The sequence below is a fragment of the Camelus ferus genome, chromosome 10, assembly GCF_009834535.1.
Source record: "Camelus ferus isolate YT-003-E chromosome 10, BCGSAC_Cfer_1.0, whole genome shotgun sequence".
Classification (NCBI taxonomy): Eukaryota; Metazoa; Chordata; class Mammalia; order Artiodactyla; family Camelidae; genus Camelus; species Camelus ferus.
The window spans coordinates 57,915,104-57,933,059 of NC_045705.1; the positions used below are offsets into that span (position 1 = coordinate 57,915,104).

A 17,956-nucleotide genomic window follows, 5' to 3' on the forward strand; every position below is an offset into this window, starting at 1 on the left:
CTGAGGACAGGGGCAAGGTCTCTTCTGCCTCTCACACAGCTCAGCACACAGCAGCATCAGAGAGCCCAAGCACAGGAGCATCCAGGGCAGGGCTGGGCAGCCCATGTCATCTCCTGCTTCCTGTTCCCCGTGCCCCATGCCTCTCCACAGGCCCCAGCACAGGCGTTGAGTTCAGAGGTCATGGAGCCTGGAGAGCCCCATGGCATGGAGAAATAGCCCAGAGTCATACACACACAGGAAGAGGTTACCAGAGCTGTGACTGGACCCCAGCCTCTTCCCCAGCTGGCCCTGCTTGAAGGAGTGCAGACACCCTGGCCTCCCATTTCTCTACCACTATAGGAACCATGGAGAAGCCTAGCCTGTGCATTGAGAGATCTGAGTTCAGGTTCCAAGCCGCTCTCCATTTGGCACCCAGGATCCGTGTTCAGTGTCTGCCTCTGGGACAAGGCCTGACCTCTCAGGAGGCAGTGTCAGCCTCCTCTCCAGTGCCCCAGGCATAGTGCAGGCCAGGGACCAAACCAGGCTGGAGGCCAGGAGGGAGGGATAGGTTAGAGGTGGCCTCCAGCAGCCCTGTGCCTTTGTCCTGGCTCCAAATGCTATGCCAGAGCCACAGTGGCTTCCAGGAACCTCTGGATATAGGGACAGGGAGAAGGTAAGTCTGGGGGAAGGGGGTGAGGCAGAGGAAATAAATCAGGTAGGCAGATTGGTGAACCTTCTCCCCCACCCTGGGATCACGCCCACAGGGCAAATCCAGGGACAGCTGGCTTTCCCAGCTCAGGGGGCGGGCCCAGAATGCCTCATCAAGGGGGGAGGGGGAAGCTCAACAAACACCTGTGGTTGAGTCCCAGCCTCCTGGAGTGACCCAGTCATCCCTGGGGACTCTGGTTTCAGACCTGCTGTGTGACCTTGGCAAGCCACTCCCCTTTTTGGGCCTCAGCTTTCTCATTTATCAAACAAGAATGGGATGATGAGAACACTTGAGTCCTTCAAAGAGTTATTGATGGATTCAAAGGTCACAATGTTGACTAAGATGTATGCCCAAGTGAAGAGGGACAGGCACTCTGGAGCCAGGATGGCCTGGGTTCCACTCCTGCCTCAGCTGCTGTGTGACCTTAAACAAGTGACATCACCTCTCTCAGCCTCAGTTTCTTTCTTTGTAGCATGGAGACAAGCCTACTACTGCCAAAGACTGGTCTAAGGGTAAATCAGATGATGGAGAGAAATGCTTGACTCAGAGCAGGGGCTCTTATCAGAAATGAGATTCCTAGAATCTTGGGGATGGGGAGCTCAGAGACTTCTGCCCATCCCCCAGAGTTCCACCTGGCTGTGCTGAGGGGATCAGAGATCTCGAGATGCCCATAACCAAGGCCCCAGCCTTCTCCTTAGGCCCCAGCTCAGCTCACCTCCTGCCTCCAGCCTCCATCCACTGTGGGGAGCAGAACAGAGAGGACTAGGCAGGAAGGCTGGAGATCTGGGTTCTAAATCTGGCTCTGCTGGGACTTGGCTGTGTGACTCTGGGCTGGCCCCTGCTCCTCTCTGGATCTCAGAGTCCATATCTGCACTCCAGTGAAACTGGAACTGCAAAGGTACCTGTAATCTCTGCTCAGTCTGAGAGGGAAGGAAGAGCAGGGTCCTGGCTGCCTAGGAGGGTGACAACAAGCCCACAATACCCTGGGTTTTCCAAGTCCCCTCCACTCCCACCGGACAAATCTGATCTGGTCCCTTGTGGCGATCTGGCCCCCAGACCCACCAAATCCAGTCCTAGACCGGGCTGGGTTTATTCATTAACCAAGCCAGATAGAGGTGGCAGCTCCGCCCTGTTGACACAGAGGGTGGGAGTACTGGTCTCAGTTCAGGTCTTCCCCTTCCCTCCCTTCTGGAGACCCACCTCGGTGGGAGAACTACGTTTCCCCATCCCGCTGCACAGCCCAGCCTTGAGCCTTTCCCAGGTTACAGTCAGGAAAACAACCTTGATATCAACCTAGCTCACTTTTTTCATTTAATTTGTTTCTTCCTTCCTTCCTTCCTTCCTTCCTTCCTTCCTTCCTTCCTTCCTTCCTTCCTTCCTTCCATCCTTCATTCAACCAACATCCCTGGTCTGTGTTGGAGGCTGGCAAAGGATAGGACCTGTCCCTGTCCTCAGAGAGCCAAGCTGGGACACACCAGCTGCCCTTCTTTTTCCTGCTCCTGAGGTTCAGACATAGGTCAGGCCCAAGGACACCCCCAGCCCAGGGTTCTTAGGCCTGAGCAGAGAGTCCCAGAGTGGAAGATGCACATGGAAGCCCAGAGAGAAAGACAGCCAGATAGCCAGGGTGCTGACAGAGTCAAAGAAGGGAGAAGGGAAAACAGAAAGGGTGAGCCAAAAGGCTGCCCAGGGATAGATGGACAAAGCTCTAAATGACTGAGATAAAGTGAGGCAGAAAGGCACAGACAGGGTCAGAGACAGAAGGTCAAACATCTCTGGTCCTGGTGTGTGGCCATGATGCCAGAGCTAAGTCCAAGTCCAAGAGCAGGTCCCAGGCAGGAAGGCCTGGAGAGGGGGAGGGTAGGAGTGCCCTCTGAGTCCATTGCCCTGCCCATCCCCCCGCCTTGCCACAGGAATACACTCTTCACATGTTTGAGAAGGACAGCAGGAAGCGGGAGGCAAGGGAAAAGGAGACCTGCCCCCTTGAAAAGGGACCCTCGCAGCAATGCCAGACGTGTTGTGTTGGAGGAAGCTACTGAGGCTTCTAATCGGTCTTCACCAGCCTATTCCCCATCTAGTTCCCCAGGGTAGGCGGGCTCATGGGGTCCCAAACACCAAGCTGGCCATGCCATCCATGGCAACGAGAAGAAAGTCACAGGGCTATGAGGAGTGAGGTTGATGCTGTGAGGGGGGCTGATGTGCCTGCATCTGCTAACCTCCCTTGGCCCCCTCCTCCCCACCCTCAGCCTGGCCCTGTGTAAGGGGCCCTGCCTTTGGGGTCTGCCAGCCATGATCCTGAGTCCCTGCAAGAGAGACTCAGGAAACAGCTGGGGAGGGAAGAGGGAAGAGCAGCACATCAAGCAGGAAAGAATCAGGTCCCTGGCACCCAAGGGTGCAGAGAGTAGGGGAAGAGACCTAGCTCAGGCTAAGAGAACCAGGAATTAGAGAGAGAAGGGCTCAGTCTCCCACCTGAGATGACTCCAGTCAGAAACCAGTGAAGGCTTCCATGGACAGAGAGCTCCCTGAGGGAGACCCCTCTCCTAGGTGAGCCTGGCAGCAGCCCACCTACCCAGAGCAGGCAGGGGCATGCAGAAGCCTGGGTTCTGGGTAGGTGAGCCAGAGTGAGTCACACCCCCTCTCCAGGCCTCATTTGGCCCACCTGTGTGATGGGGGCTTGCACAGCAAACTGTGCCTCCTTCTGGTTTCTGGCAAAAGACTGAGGTGCACAACCAGGTGCCCGTATCCCTGCAGGAGGACCAGGAGACTCCCTGTCAGAGGCAGCAAGGGCACAGTGCAGGCTGCAGGTGCCACAGGACAACCCTACCTTGATCTTGTGCAGAGTCCGATCCATCTCCATAGCTTGTACCCACACAGACACTCCGGCCTTGCTGTAGGTCAGGTTCCAGCCTGCCTCGGCCTCACACTCTGACCGGAAGCTGCGGAAGTCCTGGTCGTCGGGCACCTGGACGCTGTCGCGGCCCAGGACTGGCCGAGGCCCCTGGGGTTCTGTTGAGGCGGCTGACTTCTCCATGGGGAGGCCCAGGGCCCTGGTTCTAGTCCGGCTCTCCTGGGTCCTCCACGGAGGCTCCAATAACGTCGACGCGGCTGCAGATGCTGACGCCACCTTCCAGGGACCTGCAAGACCGGTTTGGGAACCAGAGTCAGTGCGCTGGGGGCGCGGGTGCGACTGTCCGGGGTCCTGGAGGGTATTGAGTTCGAGATAGGCAAGGGCTAGTCCCCAGGTGAGCACGCACCAGCCGGCACAGGGCAGTCACGAGGGCCACCCCCCAGGAAAGACCCCAGACCTCCGGTTTGGGGGCCGGAGTAGGGGCTGCGTATCGGGTAGAGGGAGCCCGTCGGGACCTGTGGGAGGCCGAGACCCGAGGTGACGGACGGTCCGGCGGGGCCCGCGCAGCGCTGGCCGGACCGGCTCAACTAACTCCGCAGCAGAGCGTGCGCGGGAAGCGCACCGGGCCAGTGGGGGGGGGGGGGGCGCCCGCCAGGCCGAGTCGCTCACCTGTGCCCGCTTCTCCGCCGGGGCCCGCCAGGGCCGGGGGTGCGAGCGCCTCTGCCGCTGTCGCTGCTGCCGCTGCCCGGGAAACCGGGGCCGCGCGGGGGCTCTGGGGGGAGGAGCAGTGGGTCCCGCCGCCCGGCCCCGCCCAGCGCCCCCCACCCACCCCTCCCTCTCCAGGGGCTAGGCTCGGGGGCTCCGGGGGCTCCGCTCGCTGGGGCTCGGTATTTTCCAGGCTGCAGAGGTACAGCTGACGGAGCTCGGAGCCCCGCCCCGCCCCGCAGGGTCCTAGCGCCCTCCCCCGCCCGCCCCCGAAGGAGACCTGGCGCGGGAGGGACAGGTCCTCAGGCAGGGGTTGGGGAGGGATCAAAATAGAGCGGGATCTGAGAGGAGGGGCGAGGAGGTACTAGAAGAGGGATTCTGAAAGTTAATTATAAATCCCTTCTCTCGACCCCCCCTCCCATGCTCACAGGTACGCACCTCTGCAACAACATACTTTCACACAAGCACGCTGTCCCCAGCAGCACCCAGAGACCCAAAGATGGGCATACTCCCCCCACCACAATCAAGAACAATTCAGAGATGCCCACAGCTTGCATCCCTCACCAACCCTAGCCTCAAGATTCACAGACTAGCTGGGCTTAGGCAAAATCTCCACTCACTCCCAACTGGGAGCTTTAACCAGGCTCTCCTCCAGCCCCCGACTCTGGCCCTTGTCCACTACCACCCCTCCTGAGCACCCATGCACGTGTCCACACCTCCCATGGATTAGACAAGGCTCTCAACAGCATCTGGCTCCAGAGCTTGGGTGCTCCCCTGTCCCTCCCCAGCCAGAGCTGGCCACAGCTCCATAGCCACAGGGAAGATATGTCCACCAGCACTCCAGCCACCCCTTCCAGCCTGGGAGGCTACTACCTGCCCCGCTGGGTCCTAGTGCCAGCTGTACCTCCAGCTGCTCTGTGTGAACTGAGGCCAATAGTTTAATTTCTCTGAAGCCAAGCCAATGTGAGTGTGGCAATGGGCCCAAGGCTGAGCATTCACTGACCCCAGTGACTGGCCCTTGACCACAGAGGGCTGAGGAGGGCCCGTGGTGAGCTCCCCTGCATGGGCAGCCAACAGGGCACAACAAGTGCCCACCACTTGCCCCATGTCAGATGGCGAGTACATGGCCATCCTGCCCAGAACCAGGTCTCAGCCTCCTCCCACCCCAGGGTTTCCCATCTCTCTGGGTCTTCATTTCCCATCTGTAGAATGTGAGCATCAGAATGTACAACCTTCTAGCCTCACCATCTTAGGGCTCTGGTATGAAACAGCTTTTCCTAAAGGCACTAGAGAAAGATGAGGAGTTGTCACAGTGGGTTCACAAATAGAGGTGTTTCTTCCTGAAGTGCTTAGGGCTTTGAGATGTTTGTGAATCAGGCCCAACTTTAAAAGTAGAGGGGGTGAGCAGGGAGCTGTGATGGCAAGCAATCCTAAGAGGCATTCTGCAAAGTAAATCCTATAAAATGAGTTGCAGGTACCCATGAAGCCTGTGTGATGACTTTAGCTCTCCAGAGTGAGAGGCATGGCCAGATCACCCTTGCCCCTTCTAACTCATTCTTAAAGGGTATGGACATGGGTGGCATGGGGCTGGCTCTGGGCTCAGGGGGCCAGGGCTCTAGCTCTCTGCTATGCACCTCCTCAGCCCCCACCCCAACTCTAGGCAGTTCACTGCCCCTCCCCTGGCTTCAGCAGTTTCATCTGACAGACACTCAGGCTGGTGTCTAAAGAGGGGTATACAGACTGCTCTGTGAACTGTAGGATCTGCCATGAGCACTGGCCTGGTGGCTCCTGCCTTCTTAGGGCCCCAATGACACACATGTCAGCTGACAGCAGGCACCAGGGAAGTACATCTCTTAGCCCATCACCCAGTCCAGGGTAGAAGAGATAAGGCTGGGGTGACAGCAGGAGATAGCAGTGAGGGTGGACTGACAGGACTTCCCCACCCCCAGAGCACTGCCAGTCTGAGGGAGACACACAAACTCAGAGAGGTACAGATGGCAGAAACCAAAACATCCCTCAAATCTAAATATAGATTAACCAAGAATGAATCTTTTGGGGCCCTGGGGCAGAAAAGGTGGGTCACCTGGTACCCCTGGGCTCAGATGGCCATGTCCTGGGCTCATCCCTGCCTGGGTCCTAGGTTTAGGCCAGGATCTGGAGCATCAGTCATCATCCTACTCACTATTAATTTGCTCTTGCAAGCCTCCCAACCCCCAGGAATTTAGGTATCTCTGACTCAAGGGTTCATGACAGCCTCCCAAATATGCCTGGACCAAAGCAGATTCATGTCCTGCCTCAAACACCCCTGAGCAGCAGAGGAAGGGTCCGGTCTGCTCAAGGGTAGAAGAGTGAGCCTGGGAGGGCTGGGATGGGGACTTGGAGGGAGTCTGAAGAGGAGTCCTAGGACTCAGCCACCCCTGCTTCCCACAGCCTAGCAGTGCAAAAGGCCTGTGGATCTGGGTTCAAATCCTGGTCACACCATTTCCTAAATATGTGACCAAGGGCAAGTGACATGTCCTCTCTCAGCCTTAGTTTCTTCATCTAGAATAATAATGCCTACTCTCTGAGAATTACTGCAGAGAAAAGAGTTGTACAAGTGTCAGTTTCACCCCCAAGTAAGTAACCTAAAATATAACTGGAGAGGGAAGGGTAGGGAGGAATAAATACAGTGTCCAAAAATGGCACACTTCCAACAAAAAGTGTAAGGTAACATTTTGGTAGGATGGTTGTTAAGATTCTCACGAAAGATTAAACAGTGGAAAACGTTGGCAAGGCATGACCCTGCTCTGTCCCCTGCAAGCCCTGCCGCAGCCACACAGCCCTTCCATAGGCTGTGGATTGGGCGAGGTGCCTCTCTGGGCCCCAGCCTCAGAACGGGGCATCACTGAACAGGAGTCAGAGTGGGTGTGGAAGGCAGGAGCGAGTACAAGGAGAAGGTGCTTAGCAAACTGAGAGGCGTCATGAGAATGTGAGGAATCATTACCCAGGGCACTGAGAAGGTGCTGGGTCTTACATGTGCCCCTCACAGAGAGAGCAGCTGAGGTGTGGGAGGCACAGGGACACCCCTGAGTCAAAGCAAGTCAGAGCCCATCTGGGGACCTCTAGTACCTCAGGACTTGTGGAATGGGGTAGGGGGCGTTTGGAGAGAGTCACACCAGACTTTGCTCACTGCCCCCTGCTAGCTGTAGAACAGGGTCAGGGTACCTGCCCGGAGCCATTCATGACCTGGTCCCTAGCACTCACCTTAACTGCCCTCCCTGAGTCCCCCCTCAGAACTGAAGACCCTCAGACTAGTGTCATCTGGCCCCAGCCTCGAACTGTTCAGATGGAGAAACAAACGCCCAGCCAATAGGGACAGAGATAAGATCCTAGGTCTCCCAGCTACTAATCCAAGTCTCTGTCTCTGCCACCCATTATATGCCATCCTTTTCACTCTCCTGGGGGTGACCTTCGGACAGTCAGTGCCCTCTCTCTGCTTCAAGATTCATCCTCCACCCAAGGGCCCCCGCCCTGCCCAGGATGTTGGACAATGAAGTGCCAGCAAGTCTTGACTTACTCCTGGGTGCTCCCTCCTACTCACCATCTAGTCAGACAGATGGATGGCTGCCTCAATCTCCCCTCTGGGAGATGAGAAGAAGGCCCCCCAACTTGGCCCCACTTCCCCCACCCCCCTCCTCAGGAGTCACCGGGCCTGCCAGTTTGGGTGGAGAAAATTCCCAGGTTGCCTAGGGTAATGAGGCAGTATCCTGGGGGCACCATTCTAGAAGATTGGGCAATGACCTGTGTGATGTCACCAGGAAGCAGTAGAGAGGTGATTCCAGAGGCCCCTCGGGAAGGGCACATGACGGAACACTCTAAAGTCCCCAGGGCTGCCTTGGCCTTGAGAGAGACAAATCCTTTACAGTTAGGTGGCAGGTGGCAATAGGCATCCCGGTCCCACCTGGAGCCGGATCTCAGTGTTTGCCCAGGGCGGGTCTCCTACCCCTGCTGGGCCTCACTGAGCAAACAGCCCAAACACTGCCCTGAGGGAGTGGCTAGAGCCTGAGGGAGTCACAGAGAGGTATACACAGAGTCACCCATATCCCCTCTCCTCCTGGTGACTCTGTCACAGCCGTGTACCATCACACTGATGTCCTGTCACAGTCCCTCGCAGCCACACACCATCTCAGTCTCCTGAGTGGGTGCCCGACACAGGTACGCTGGCTTGGGTACACCAGGTCACCCAAGTAGAGTTGCCAGATAAAACACAGGACACCTTGTGCAATATGATTTTCAGACTAGCAAAGAATCATTTTTAGTATATGTCCCGAATATTTGTTAAATCTGGCAACCTTACACCTGAGGCACTGCCATGTCCACATCACAAAACCTCAAAGAGCTACACCAGGCCCCCCACAGACCTCAGTCTCACCTGCCCTGGGAAGGCGCAGTCAGCACATGACTCACAGGTATTGAGCGCATGTGTGCATGTGCTGCACCCCCACCCCTCCCCGCCGACACATGGACCTACACATCCTCTCTGTGAAGAGGCACTGGGCCAGACTGAGTCTTCCATACTCATTTTGTCTAACCTTCAAAACAACCTTAGGTGGAAGGTCATGCAGGGACTATTAGCCCCATTTGACAGATGAGGAAAATAAGGCCCAGCAAATGGTCCCCTGGTAGGGGCAGAGGGGGTGTGAGGGAAGTCACGTTATACCTGGGCCAGGCTGTGTCCTTGGGTGGGTCTGAGCTCCTCAAGCAGACTTCTCAGAGGAGCCTCTCCCCTCAGGAATGATAGCCTAGGGAGTTTGGGGGCAGACCCTCCGCCCTACCCCACTCCATCCAAAGGGTGACCCTAAGTACTCCCCTCTAGTCCCAGAGGGTGGAAACTGTCCCGAGTCAGGGTGCCAAGGGCCCAGCTTTGATATTAAAAAAATAAGAAACCAAAAGAAGGAACTTGTGTGGGCTTCCAGAAAAGAGGCCGTGGCTGCAGGGCTGGAGTTCCTGCCTTGGTAGACAACGTCGTAGACAACCTCGTCCTCCCCGAGGACACACAAAGACACACAAAGACGCCTATACCCCCACTGCCATCCAGCCTGAGCATAGAGCAGAGGGGAGGGCCTGGGGTCAGACAGATGGATTAGGAGCCTCTGACAGGAAACTCCAGGGCTTTCGGAAGGTTGCATCGACCCAGCAATCGAACTGGATTCCTGCAGGCAGCAGTGCCCAATAGACATGATCAGCAGAAGGACTCAGCACGCAGAGGGCAGTGCTGGCCATCTGGGCTGGGCCCCCCAAAACAGGAGTCTCCACGGTTCTACACTGGGCTGCGCCAACCTTGGGCAAGACCCTGCTTCTCTCTAGCCTGTTTTCCTGTCCAGGTGGTTGTGCTCCAGATGCCTCTCAGGTTGTGCTCCAGATGCCTCTCCGTTGGGCTGGGGTAGGTGGGAGGGCTCTGTAAATTGTGAAGTCCGGCATAGTGGAGGTGGGAAGGAGCTGTGTTAGACTCCTTTCTCCCCCAAGCCTGAGGGTGCTCTTGAGGGCAGTAAGACCCTGCAAAGCCCAGAGGGAAGCTCCCAGGGCTCTTGAGTACAGGGACTGGAGGATGAGGAGGGAAGGACAGGAGAGGAGGTGGGACAGAACGAGTAAAATATCCTGCTCAGCAGTCTAGCCTAATGGCTAAGAGCTTGGGTTAGGGAGCCAGGATGCCTGGGTGAGAACCGATTACTGTGTGATCTAGAACAAGTTACTCAACCTCTCTGGGTCTCAGTTCTCCTATTTCTAGAATGAACAGGCTAGTAGGACTTGTATCATTGCAATGAGGATGAAGTGAATTAATGCACATAGAGTGCTTAGCACAGTGCCAGGCAAGCGATGATGCTCAACAGGCACCACAGCTGCTATCAGTTCTTGTCTCCTGAGCCCCTTTCCCCCAGGTCTGGCAGCTGTCCCCAAGGCATGGCCTCTTACCTAAGTCTCTACTCCTTGACCTGGAGGCAGTGTCTCCCTCTTCTGACCTGGAGGAAAGGAAACAGTGGGTTCTCCTGGAGCCTGGAGGGTGGAGAATAAAGCAGAAGTGGGCACGCACGATGACATCTTGTCCCCCTCCCTCACTCCCCAATTCCAAACACAGCTACAAAGGCCTGGATGGGTCCCCTTGGGGGGACCTGCACTTAATGGCATAAGCTCCTTGCATCAGCAGAGCCCCCTCCTCAGTGACTGACAACTGGATGCTGGGACAGCAGCAGGCCCCGGGGAGCCTGGTCCTTCCCAGGCAGCAGGCAGGATAGTACTGAGTCCACACTCCAGGGGCTGGTTCCCTGGAAGGTTTTCAGTATGGGCTCTGTCAGAGAGTGGGGCTGAAGGCTCTGCGTTGGGTCATGGTTCATTCTGGGGGCAAAATCCACACCTGGAACATGCCTAGAACACACTCAGCTTCCCGAGGCTCTGCTGAGCAGGGGACTCCTGCCAATCCCTGCCCCCTGACCTGAGGCCTGGTGCCCCCGGTCAGAGGATATCTCCACAGTGCTCCCCCGGGGGAGGCTGTCTCCTTCAGCACCTTCTAAATTTAGGGCTTGGGCTCTGTGACTCATTCCTGAATCTGCTTTGCTCCCCTCCTCCAGGAGTATGCTCCCACGGTATTTTTATCTTCTGCTGCCTCAGACTGATTAATAAGGGCCTAGAATCTTGCAGCAGCCACACACACGAGGAGAGCTCCCCAGTCCACCCGCCCCCAGGTCAGCTCTGGGTGTCTCTCTGACCAGGTCCTATGCTCCCCCTCCCTTTACCTGTCCCTGCACCCACGCCCACCCTGCTACTCTCCAACCATTGTCCACGCAGGTGACTGCACCTGAGGCTGACTCCAAGCAGTCAGTGGTGTCAGTGAGGAAGGAGAGGTGGAGCCAAGCCTTGCCCCTTCCAAATCAGCTTCTGGGAAGAGCCCTGGCCTAACATCAAGATACCTGAGTTCTGGCCCAGACTCACTTCCAGAGAAACAACTGTGGAGCCCAGCTCCAAGGGACGGAGAAAGTTCACTTCCCTGGTGGGTAGCTGCCTAATTCAGGGGGTGGTATGGTGTGCCCACGGTGCCACCTGCCTGCTCCATGTGGCTGGGGGAGTGGCTCTGACTGTGGGGCTCTGCATGAGTTCTTGGCTTCTCTGGGCTTCTCTTTCTTTCTCTACAAATAAGGGGTTTGAACCAGATCTCCATTACGGAGACTTGGACCAGAGCTGAATTGCCACTGAGCCACAGACCTCTACCTTCAAACAGAGGGGGCTGGGGGTAGGGTTATCTGATGTTGGGCCCTGCCTGCTACCCAGGCTTCTCTCTGTCCCCAGCAATTGCTCTGTACAAGGGACACACAAGCCCCTGCTGACAGCCTTTTTGGACTTCTGTCTTGAAGAGAGGAAAGGATCATGCATGACCTCACACACTGAAGGGGCTGGAGAGAGCCCAGGGTCTGGTTCTGGTCTCACTGCCCAGGGCTGTATTGTGCAGCTTTGGACAAGAATCACCTTAATTCTGGACTCAGGCTGTGGGGAAACGAATCACACACATGCAGAGGTGTAAAATGCTCCCTGCTAGGTTCCCAGGGCCAGAGGAGGAAATGGATATGTGAGTGCCTCCCTCCACTTTCAGAAATGCAGGCTCCCAGGGCACAGAGTAGAGGTATCTGGGAGATGGACAGACGTGGGACTGCTGCATCTCTGCCCCTGCTGGGCTCTATGAGAACCTATCCGCATCTAGCCTCCACCTGTGTTCATGAGTAACAACAGTGGCTAATGTTTACTGAGTGCATACCACAAGCCAGGTGCTGTTCTATGCACTTAACAGACCTTAACTCATTTAATTCATAGTTATACATCCAGACAGCCCTGGATAAGGCTTACCACCCCGATTCTACAGACAATGAGGCTCAGACTAGAGAAGTGACTTGCCGACGGTCACGACGTTAAGTCACTGGGAAGGCTGATTAAATGGTAGGTCTGACTGCAAGCCTGCCTTCTGTTTTACCCTAAGGTAGCTCTTCTCAGAGTATACATTAGACACTCAATAAATGTTTGATGAAGATGTTTGATTACTGCCATGTAATGGAAAGATCTTTGTCCTAGTCTAGTCTACCCCAACCCATTGTGTATCCTTAAAAGAGTCCTTTCCTCCTTTGGCCTCAGTTTCCCTGGCTGAAAACAGAGATGGTAAGTGAAGGTCCAGAGAATTAGATACTTGGAGGTGGGAAGGATCTTGAATTTCTATTTCTACAAACACTGCCTTTCATGACTTGCCTGAGGAAGTCCCATCTGCAACTGGACCTTAGGGTCTCTCAGCCCCGTCCCACACCTATGTCCAGGATCTCTCAGAGCACTCTGGAGAGTAACAACTGTGGAGCCCAGCTCCAAGGGACGGAGAAAGTTCACTTCCCTGGTGGGTAGCTGCCTAATTCAGGGGGTGGTATGGTGTGCCCACAGTGCCACCTGCCTGCTCCATGTGGCTGGGGGAGTGGCTCCTACAGCCTCAGCTCAGTGAGCATCACTTCTTCTCCTTATTACCCAGGCCAGCCCAGGTATCACCTCCAGCTGTCACTGGCCCCAACTGGAATCACTTGAGCACTACTGCCTCCCAGGCTGAGAAACAGAGCCCAATGCCCTCCCACTCTTTTCCATTCAGGGTCTGTCTGCTTAACATCACCACTTCATTTGTCACACCTGGGTTCCTTCCCTTACCTGGGCCACTCACCTGAGAAGCAGGGTCTGTACAGCTCCAGCAACACTGTCCTCTTTCTCCAGGATTCTCCAGCTTCTCGTTAGCTTCCTGCCTTTGGCAGTCATCTCAACAGAGCAGGGCCCTCCTCCACTAGGTCCAGGTAGGTAGGAGAAGGATTGGGACTAGGGACTCAGACTCTGAGTACAGTTGGTCTCTCTAAGCCTGTATCCAAAGACAGTAATCCTTAGGGTGCAGGGAGGGGCTCCAGGCCCAAAGGCAGGAAGGCTGGGCTTTAGCCCTTATTCATAGACTCTGAGACCTGGGGCAAGCTCCTCCCCGTCTTGGGGCCCTCAGTTTTGCAATTTGTAGAATGAGGAATTGGCCCCTCAATCTGCAATCGCCCAACTATAACCTTTTGCCTTTATAGATTGCTTGGGAATTTTGTTTCCTGGATCTGATTTGATCTTTCCAATAATCTATTTCCACTTATAAATGAGAAGGCTTAGGTCCTCAGTGGAACAGAATTACCCAGGGTCCTAAGCAAGTCAGAGTCAGAACCAGGACTAGAGTCCTTGCTAGAGTCGTTGAATCCTGAATCATTTGTAGTCCTTCACACTCTATGATGCTAGGACTTTGGCTGTGTGACGTTCTCTGACCCATTGCCCTACAGGTAAAATGACTGCTCTGAGAATCAAATTAAGAGGGGCAATGAAGGGGGCTGTGCTTTGCAAATCATGAGAAAAGACAACAGAAAGATAACAGGGCCGTTACGTTACTATTTATTAACTGTTATCTTCGCTAGGGCGCCCCCACGTGGCCATCCCGAAACACTCCGTTTGCGCAGGCGCTCTTGGGTGTTTACAGACGCCTCGAGGCCCTGCATTTGCGCCTGCGCTTCCCGTCAGGCCCGCCCAATGGCCCTCGGGCAGCGGGCTGGTTGATGTTGACCCCAAGTCCCCCAGAGGTTGTGGCTGCTCTGTCACCATGGCTTCCCGGGGCCCTGTCAGCTCCGCTTCTGTTGAGACGTCTCCACAACCCCAGAGCAGCAGGGATCTAAGCAGTGGCAGAGGGAGGCACAGCACGGTCGCGATGCTCCTCTCCCCGGATATAGTTGGCTATATCCGTGGCTATAGTTGGTCACGGTTGCGCTAACCCGCGAGGGCCGATTCTGGCACCCTTCAGGGCAAACATGGCGGCCGCAGCGAACGGCCCACGCACTGCCTTACGGGAGCCTTAGTTCTCCGCTAGAACCTCTGTGGAGTTGGAGCGCTGTGAAAACTACATTTCCCAGAAGTCCAAGAGCCAGAGTTGCAGAAGAAGTGCCCGGGTCATGTTGGGAGATGGAGTTTGGGAACCGTAGTGAGTTTGTACCGGCCAGGAAACGTCGCGAAGCGGTAGAGCCAAGCGTTCTGAGCCTGGGCTGTGGGTTCCAGGTCTGCATGAGTTACACTGTAGCTGTCACAGGAAAAAAGTAGCGCTGTTAGGGCTGAGTTTTAGAAAGAATACTACTCACTACCTGTCCTCACCTCCCGCACGGCTTCCACCCCATCACTCTTTGGAAACTACACTTACAGCAGTCACTGTCGCCCGGGATTCTCAGTTCTCTTACTGCTGTTCTAAAGAACTGTTTGTGATGATGGAAATATTCTATATCTGCACTGTCCAATACAGTAGCGACTAGTTTGTGGCTACTGGACATTTACATGAGGCTACGTGCGGTGGAGGAAGAAAAAACTTAATTGAATTTATTTTTAAAATATTTTGAAAACAATTACTTTAAATAGCTATCTGTAGCTAGTGGCTACCGTTTTGGGCAGCGGCACCGTATACTAGACTTCTTAGTGTTCAGTACCAACAATTACCTTCCTGCTTTGTGAGACTTAAAACTTTAGTTTTCTTCCTACTGCCAACTAAAAAAAGTACACAATCTAAAAGTTGAGAATTATGTTTTATTCTCAGCGGTACTAAGATCCATAGCCAGGAATGGCAGCCTCTCAGATAGCTCTGAGGGGACTGTTCCTAAGAGGTAAGGGAGGAGGCAGGAGTTTTTCTGGAAAAAAACAACCAACCAAGTTGATGTAATTGAACATCAAAAGGTTACTGCTTATCAAACAAAAACCAGACATCTCAAGTTAATGATTTTAGTGCCTTTCTATGTATGAGAAGATGCAAGAGTCTGAGCTCACTGAAATTATTGCTTTGATATGCATCTTAAATATCTAGGGCCAGTTTCCTGAATTCCCCTCTGGGTGCACTGTTGGGTGACTGTAATGGCTGATGGCTCAATGGCAGGCAACATTCTTTGTTTACTGAGGAGGAAGGCAACATTTTTTTGTCCACACTGCCTACTCACTACACTTAGTCTTTGCAGATTCCTCCTCCATTGTGTGTCCTTTGAAAACCTAAAAATAGTTCGGACTGTAAAAATCTACTGTGGTATTCATCCGGCTGGAATAAGAGACACAGATAAAGCTAGCTGCAAAATTAATAGGAAATAATATTTTTCCCAGGGACATAACTGCAGCTATAAAAATGTCATAACAACCCCCTCCTTTGAGTGACTACTTCTTTCTTACTCACTGAACAACTTTGTTTTCTAAAGTAATAGACTATCAGAAACTTTGCTGTTTGAAATTATATAAGTAAGAATGAAACTTTTGCCTAGAGGAGCTAAATCACTAAATGGACAGGATTTACAACCCACGTGCAGAGATTCAGATAAAGGATTTCTGAACATCATATTCCACATCTATCTTAACTTCACTGTTTCCAAGGAAATAGGACCCTGGGTCTGCTGAGCAGTCCAGACCTGATGTTGGCCCCTTTACACACAGCTCTGCTTTGAGCCATCAAAATATTGCTTCATTTAAATTTCACCTAATCCCACCACTCTCTCAAATCCTGTAAGAACTCTCTTTTCCTTTGTGTTGGTAGGACACTGCATGGTTCCTCTGGTGTGTTGTCTTTCTCATAGCAATGGGTCAATAAATCTGACTATGCTGGACAATGGATTTGTCTCTGGTAGTCTTTGGCTGACTGGATTAGGACACCCTGAAATACTGGGGTCCTCCAAGTTCTGTCACAGGCTCTCTCTTCACTCTGCATACTCTCTTTGGATGACCTCTTTCCCTTCCATCTATAAGCTGATGGCTCCACAATTTATGGCTCAGGCCTTTCTCTGACTGCTGAGACATCTGCTTCTGGTTGGCTCAGGTTCCTTAAACTCAGTGTGTTTAATATAGGTTTTTTTGTTTTGTTTTTTTTGTTTTGTTTTGTTTTGTTTTGTTTTGGTGACCACTCTTCACTGCTGTGTTCCAAGTAAGAACTGGGTACTGACCACCTCTCACCGTGAGATGTGTGGGGACACTCCTCACCTGGGTCAGGTACCTTTTCACTCATTGTCCTCAAACTGCATCACATTGGATCAGCTGCTTTTCACATAGGCCAGCATCCTAAAACCTTAGAAAGTTGGGAGGGAATGGGGGTGCAGGTGGAATACAGGTCTGAATTACTCTGCCCCTTTTCCCTGAGACTTTGGTAATGGGTGGGGCCTCAAGAAGGAGGCTGCTGAAGGGATCCTGTCTCTTCCTCCTCATCTCTCATGGTCCCCTCCCTTGAAGCATTTCCAGTGTCATCCCCAGCCCATCCAGGCCCTACTGGTACCTTGGGAATTTCACAGCCACCTGCCTTCACTGAGCCTGGACCCACTCTACAGAGGGGTGAGGTGTGGCCTGTCTGCTGCGGGGAGGGAGGTTGAGAACCGTAGGAGGAAGCTTCTTCTTGGGCTGTGCTTGGTTTTCTCTTGAGCACATCTAAAACAAAACAGATTTCAACATCTTGGCGACTTAACTTCCTTGTGAAGAACCCTTCATCCCACTCCCCTCTGCCACATCTCAGCTACCAAAGAAGTTTGATCTAACTTCTTAGAAGATAAAAAGGGGTCATTCTTCCCTTTCCTGCCCATTTCAAAGCATTGTTTATATTCACCCATATTGAATGATGCCCAAATCACAAGTTTCTCTCCTTGGTGGGTATAGTTTCACTTTACCCCATTCCAAATGCAATAGTCTCTTTTTTCCTTTAAAGCAATAGTCAACAGTGTGCATATATGGGGTGTAGGGAAGGTTAGGGGTCTCAGGACTCCATTAGCTACAGATGAACTTACTTCCCTCAAACCCTGAGTGTTTTGACCATTTCACACTTTTAAACCATTTTATTTTTAGTTCTATATTATTTAATTTATAATCCTTGGTGGGCCATCGATTAGACATAAACAACTATTTAAAACATAGAAATAAACCTTTGTTTTAAGATGATTGTTCTAAGATGCAGATTCTTGCATTTACCCAATCAAAATTCATACATAGCATATCTAGATGCCGCTAAGACTGCAAAGTCACAGCCAGAAAAACGGAAAAAAAAAAAGTGGATCATATCCCATTTGGCTTTTCATATATCGAGAATAAAGCCAGCCTACTCTCACAGGTGTCATTTGTGAAAACTGCTTGTAAGCAGCAGTTTGAACCTTTAATCTCATCATTTAGAAACAAAATATAAACATTAGAAACAAAAAATAAACCTGTAGGATTTTAAGAAGTATGAAATATTTCAGACATATGTTTCCAATGTTAGGACACACAGACCCAGCTCCTTCTTTGTTTTACCTATTTGAGGTGGGGGTGGGGGGTGGGAAGGTAATTAGGTCTTACTTATTTTTAAATGGAGGTACTGGGGATTGAACCCAGGACCTTATGCATGCTAGGCACACACTCTACCACTGAGCTATATACACTCCCACCCAGTTCCTTCTCTGGATTGCACTGAATCCCATCTTGTGGATGTACCTTATATATAAGCATTCATCCTATCATACACTGTGGAGTGCAACTGCTGGGGCCAAGGTTATGTTTGTGTGAGTGTCTATGTGTGTATGGGTGTGTGTGTGTGTAACATGGCCAAAGTGCCCTCCTGAGAGGTTAGACCTGCTTATACGCCCACCAGCAGGAATGATGGTTCCATTTCCCCACACCCTCAC

At 53.1% G+C, this 17,956-nt stretch overlaps 1 protein-coding gene across 3 annotated transcripts in view; it reads right to left on the reverse strand.

Annotated features, from left to right (window-relative positions):
* Positions 1-13,156, reverse strand: part of STARD10 (StAR related lipid transfer domain containing 10) — a 31,847-nt gene extending 18,691 nt beyond the window's left edge. Inside the window, exons 1-4 of one of the 3 annotated variants that reach the window (XM_032489320.1) lie at positions 12,955-13,156; positions 10,191-10,271; positions 4,203-4,305; positions 3,510-3,820 (exon numbers count right to left, since the gene is read on the reverse strand). In XM_032489320.1, the coding sequence (XP_032345211.1) occupies positions 3,510-3,716 (207 nt within the window). In that variant the 5' untranslated portion in view covers positions 3,717-3,820; positions 4,203-4,305; positions 10,191-10,271; positions 12,955-13,156. Of the gene's footprint in view, positions 1-3,509; positions 3,821-4,202; positions 4,306-4,954; positions 5,099-10,190; positions 10,272-12,954 lie in introns of those variants that run through there. The other 2 variants (XM_032489318.1, XM_032489319.1) reach the window with 2 other exon arrangements.
* Positions 13,157-17,956: the final 4,800 nt, after the last annotated feature.